Here is a 6,000-nt window from a genome sequence, read left to right as displayed (position 1 = left end):
TACTGAGAAGAGTGACAATATAGGGAAAATAGAAGTGCTGTTCCAGGGGAAATGTCATCGGGAAAGGAAACTGTTCATTAATCAGGAAGGAATGAAGGAGGGTATGACTCTTTAGGGACAAGTAAACATCTCTCACTGTTGCAGGAGAGTTAGAACGCTTTATCATAAGAGTCATCCTCAAGAAAACACTTTTCTTTTTCATAAAACACTGAGTAGTAAGCTGCTAAGTTTGAAAACCCATCAATTACAAAGAAGATGCTGGAATGCATGCACATTATAGAGAGGATGCAAGAAGTAGCTCCATGTTACAAAAAAGGAACAGGACAAAGAGAAAAGACATACCGGTGGTCACTCCTTTTTACAAACCAGATGCTGCATATTTAATCTCTTCAAGGCAGCCTGCATCTCCTGATTCCTCAGGGTGTAGATCATGGGGTTCAGCATGGGGGTCATGACCGTGTGACTGATGGACACAGCTTTGTCCATGGGGAATGGGGTGAAGGGCCGCGCATAGAGGTAAATGCTTGGAACAAAGATCATAGACACCACGATAATGTGGGTGGTACAGGTGAAGGCTGCCTTCCTCCTCGCCTCCCCTGGGTGAGACCTCAGCATCACCAGGATGACCAAGTAGGAGATCAGAAGGAGAAAGAACCAGATGACATCCAGCATCCCACTGTTGGAGATCATGAGGAGCTCTAAGAGGGAGGTGTCAGTGCAGGCCAGTCTCAGCACTTGGGGCACATCACAGTAGAAGTTATCCAGGACATTGGGGCCACAGAAAGGCAGTGGGAGCATCAGAGACAACTGGATAATTGAATGGACAAAGCCTCCTACCCAGGCTGTCACCACCAGTCCCATGCAGAGCTGAGTGTTCATGATGGTAACATAGTGGAGGGGCCGGGAAATGGCAATGAGGCGATCATAAGCCATGACTGAGAGGAAAAAGACCATGGCACCCCCCAGAAAATGGAAGAAGAAGACCTGCACCAAGCATCCCTGGTAGGAGATGGTTTTCCTCTCAGAGAGGAAGTCCACCAGCATTTTGGGGGCAGTGACTGAGGAGAAACAGAGGTCCAAGACAGCCAGATTTCTGAGCAGAAAGAACATGGGTGTGTGGAGCCTGGACTCTGAGGACACTGTGACTATGATGAGGAGGTTTCCCAGGACAGTGGTGCTATAGACAAACAGGAAGACCAGAAACAGAAATATCTGGAGTTCCCAGGTCTGTGAGAGCCCCAAGAAGACAAACTCTGACACCCTTGTGAAGTTTCCTGGTTCCATGATGTCTTCTCCATACACCTAAAGAAAATGAAACATAAAGATTCATGAAGTCACTAGTTGCAAATGCCATCCTCATGTGCAGACCACAACAATGGCTGTCACCTTGTCTCTGAAGAGTTGACAAGAGGATGCTGGAGTACATATTCATGAGCTATCTTAAAGCATCCAGAAGAATATGCACCCTACCTTTCAAAAATTGCCATAGTGTTAAGAAGACACTTGGAGTAGGATGGGTTGAGAGAGAATTTCAGGTTTTCCATTTCCTTGAGATTTCTCCATGAATAACTGACTTACTTTAATAGGTACTCAGTTGCCACATCTGTAAGGTGGGGATAAAAAGGGTTTCTTTGCTGAATTTATGTGGGGTAAGTAGAATATCATATATGAAGTTCCTAGAATGGTGCCTGGAATAATAAACAGCAACCAACTCCTTTGTGAAGACTCCTCGTCTGAGGCCTCCTCCCTTCCTCTAGTCTTTGAGTTTTACACCAGTTTTCATGTGACACTTAACACATTAAAATCTCAACAGAACTCTCATGTTTCTCTTTTTACTTCAAATTCAATCAATAATATGCTTCTGAATTTCATAATTCATTTATGCTTAGCAGGCCCCTTCTCAATATTCACCAACGATCTACTGTTGACTGCAGGGTTGGTGAACAGCTGCAGGAGTACTAGTCCTTGCACAAGGACATCTGAACACAGCTGGATACCTGGGCTATTCAGTTTCTCCCACTCCCTGCTACCCTGCTATATAAGCCCCTTAGTTGGTGAGGCTCCACAGGACACATTTGTAGGCAAGAGGAAGATAAGGTAGAGAAATTCATTAGATTAAGAAATTAGAGAGGGGCGCTGGTGGCTCACAAGTATAAACCTAACTACTCAGTAGGTAGAGAGCAAGAGGATCATGGTTCGAAGCCAGCCCGGGAAAACGTTTATAAGATCCTGCAAAACACCCAACGTAGAAAAGGCCTGGCAAAGTGGCTCAAGCAGTAGAGTGTCTACCTGGTAACTGTAAGGCCATGAGTTCAACCCCTGTTTCATCCAAAAAAAAAAAAACCTAAATGAGTATTGATTGAAGGGAAGTCCGACAGCACTTCTGGAATATACACTGATTCAGCAGATGTTAGAAAATCTTAGGGTAGAGGAAAAAGGAAGGAGTTGAATAAAAATAAATGGGAATGGATGAAGTTAAGGAAGATCACAAGGAAGGGAACTGAAACAGATGGGTGAAGGAGGGGACATGGAATGTTATGGTTGAGAATGGGCTGCAACCAGTTGGAAAATCACATGGAGGGAGAGATATAGCGACAGAGTGAGGGGTAAGTGGTCTTCCCACTTCCCCATTCTCTCCCCTGGCCAATTGCAATCCTTTTTCTACAGGATACCCTCTCTTCTCAGCCTTCCCTTTCCTGTGCTTCCACTCCTGTCCCATTTCACAAACTGCCTATGAGACCTTTCTGAATGCTGATGTGATTGTGCCCTTTTCTCTTAAAATACTTCTGTTTTCACTGTACTAGTGATGAACTCAGGGCCCTGCACTTGCTAGGCAGGTATAATAGTTGAGCTATGACCCCAGCCCTTTTTACTTATTTTTGGATAGATTCTCATGACTTTTGCCTGGGGTGGTCTGGGTAGCTGGGATTATAGGCATGTAATATCATGCCCACACATTTTTTAATAGTCTCTGATGATCTTCTAGTCCCACAGCTTAAACTCCAACTCTTAGAAGCTACCAAAAATTCTCGGTGGTTAGAATCAAGGTTGAACAGCATACATGTGCTTGCACCTACCTCGCATATAAAGATCTAAAGTGTTGCCTCAGATAGGTAAGACACCTAAAAAATTAGCTAGCATTTGTTGCCCTCAACACAGAGAAACTAAAGCAGATACCATAAAGGCAACTGAGGCCAATAGGAGAAGGGGACCAGGAACTAGAGAAAAGGCTAGATCAAGAAGAATTAACCTAGAAGGTAACACACATGCACAGGAAATCAGTGTGAGTCAACTCCCTGTATAGCTATCCTTATCTCAACTAGCAAAAACCCTTGTTCCTTCCTATTATTGCTTATACTCTCTTCAAGAAAATAAGAGATAAGGGCAAAATAGTTTCTGCCGGTTATTGAGGGGGTGGGGGGGAAAGGGAGGGGGTGGAGTGGGTTGTAAGGGAGGGGGTGGGGGCAGGGGGGATAAATGACCCAAGCACTGTATGCACATATGAATAATAAAAAATAAAAATAAATAAATAAAGTGTTGCCTCAGTATATGTTCTAATCAGTATTGCTGTCACCAGGAACCAATAGCTGTGTAAAGAATGTACATTTCTTCACATGCCATCTATTTGGATATTTCTGTATATTTGGAAATAATTCCTGTTTCCTTAAATCATTTTGCTATGGTTTTTACCTAAAAGCTTCCAGATATAAACTTCGCTCTTGTTATTTCCCCAATTCTCCCATGCAAATTAATTTTTTTGTTTCTCTGGGTTCCAATAACACTTTTAAACACCTCCATTATAGCACTGTATTTTTTCCTGTTTCCAACTAGATCACAGATTTGGTAACAATGTAGGCCCAGCACCTAAGACAGCAACTGTGATTTTGTAGTTACTCAAATGATGCCAACTTAATGCATTGCCATTGTGACTTTGTTTTGTGGGACTATATTAAGAATTTTGTGATTGTTCTCATTCTCATTCTTATCCTTTGCTCTTAGCGTCCTCCCTCTAAATCATAGGGCCAATTCAACACTTGCTCGTTTCACATACAAACCGGGGTCCCTGTTTTGAACATCACATTCTCCCCTACAATACTTCCCAAATCCCTTCTTTAATTTTAGATTTATTCCCATCAAGTCTACAGAACTCATTGACACCTACCTTCCCCCAGGAAATTCAAGATCCTTCGGATAGCTGACGTATGTGCAGGTGAACAAACCCTGTTCTCTCACCTTTCTTTGGACAACAGCAGATCTTTGGGTCTGAATCTTCTTAGAGACCCTTTGCTGCAGCCTCAGCTTGCCAGCCCCTAACCATCTTTCATGCGCACTACCCTCTGTGGGACCCTAGAGGAAGAGGGAATATCCTTGAGGAGAACCTATTGAACAGGGTTCAGGAAGGAGAGCTGGGCTGATTACCACTGGGGCAATGGAGCAATGGGAGTTGTTAAAAAGTTTCTATATGTCTCCAAACACATGCTGTTTGAGAAGTCTTCCTTAGAGACCCAAAGTACCAAGAACGCTGAAAATGTAGACATTTGTGGAATGTAGGATTTGAAGGCCAAGATCCAAAAGGACAAGGGGAACTTCAAAAGAAATAGACACTATTGGAGTTTCAGAAGAACCTTGATAGAATCACCTGAAGGCCTTGTTGAAGGACAGATTGGAGTGACCAGTCCAGACTTTCTCTTTCAGAGTGTGAATGATGAGACCAAGAATCTGAAACAAGTGTCAAATGATAGCGATGCTCCTGTTCCAAGGACAAAACATCAACAACCACTGCTTTGCTCATCAGCACAGTGGACAGTTCCCATCATGGAGTCATCAAGCAACTGGTCAGATTTCCTTCTTCTTTTTTTTTTCTTTTATTATTCATATGTGCATACAAGGCTTGGATCATTTCTCCCCCCTGCCCCCACCCCCTCCCTTACCACCCACTCCGCCCCCTCCCTCTCCCCCTCACCCCCTCAATACCCAGCAAGAACAAGGGTTTTTGCTGGTAGAGATAAGGATAGCTATACAGGGCATTGACTCACATTGATTTCCTGTGCGTGTGTGTTACCTTCTAGGTTAATTCTTTTTGATCTAACCTTTTCTCTAGTTCCTGGTCCCCTTCTCCTATTGGCCTCAGTTGCTTTTAAGGTATCTGCTTTAGTTTCTCTGCGTTAAGGACAACAAATGCTAGCTAGTTTTTTAGGTGTCTTACCTATCCTCATCCCTCTCTTGTGTGCTCTCGCTTTTATCTTGTGCTCAAAGTCCAATCCCCTTGTTGTGTTTGCCCTTGATCTAATGTCCACATATGAGGGAGAACATATGATTTTTGTCTTTTGGGCCAGGCTAACCTCACTCAGAATGATGTTCTCCAATTCCATCCATTTACCAGCGAATGATAACATTTCATTCTTCTTCATGGCTGCATAAAATTCCATTGTGTATAGATACCACATTTTCTTAATCCATTCATCAGTGGTGGGGCATTTTGGCTGTTTCCATAACTTGGCTATTGTGACTAGTGCTGCAATAAACATGGGTGTGCAGGTGCCTCTGGAGTAACCTGTGTCACATTCTTTTGGGTATATCCCCAAGAGTAGTATTGCTGGATCAAATGGTAGATAAATGTCTAGCTTTTTACATAGCCTCCAAATTTTTTTCCAGAGTGGTTGTACTAGTTTACATTCCCACCAACAGTGTAAGAGGGTTCCTTTTTCCCCGCATCCTACCTACACCTGTTGGTGGTGGTGTTGCTAATGATGGCTATTCTAACAGGGGTGAGGTGGAATCTTAGTGTGGTTTTAATTTGCATTTCCTTTATTGCTAGATATGGTGAGCATTTTTTCATGTGTTTTTTGGCCATTTGAATTTCTTCTTTTGAGAAGGTTCTATTTAGTTCACTTGCCCATTTCTTTATTGGTTCATTAATTTTGGGAGAATTTAGATTTTTAAGTTCCCTATATATTCTGGTTATCAGTCCTTTCTCTGAAGTGTAGCTGACAAATATTT

At 42.9% G+C, this 6,000-nt stretch overlaps 1 protein-coding gene across 1 annotated transcript; it reads right to left on the bottom strand.

Moving 5' to 3' along the window:
• Window positions 1–348: 348 nt before the first annotated feature.
• Window positions 349–1,284, bottom strand: LOC109700236 (olfactory receptor 4D2). The gene has a single exon (XM_020185309.2). It carries the CDS (start codon window positions 1,282–1,284, stop codon window positions 349–351), a length of 936 nt encoding a protein of 311 aa, XP_020040898.2.
• Window positions 1,285–6,000: the final 4,716 nt, after the last annotated feature.

The sequence above is a fragment of the Castor canadensis genome, chromosome 11 (assembly GCF_047511655.1).
Source record: "Castor canadensis chromosome 11, mCasCan1.hap1v2, whole genome shotgun sequence".
Lineage (NCBI taxonomy): Eukaryota > Metazoa > Chordata > Mammalia > Rodentia > Castoridae > Castor > Castor canadensis.
The sequence above is the reverse complement of the archived record's forward strand: the minus strand, read 5'-3'. Positions and strand labels throughout refer to the sequence as shown.

Coding starts and splice junctions, on each gene's coding strand:
- LOC109700236 (XM_020185309.2), bottom strand. CDS start 1,284: ATGGAACCAGGAAACTTCACAAGGGTGTCAGAGTTTGTCTTCTTGGGG.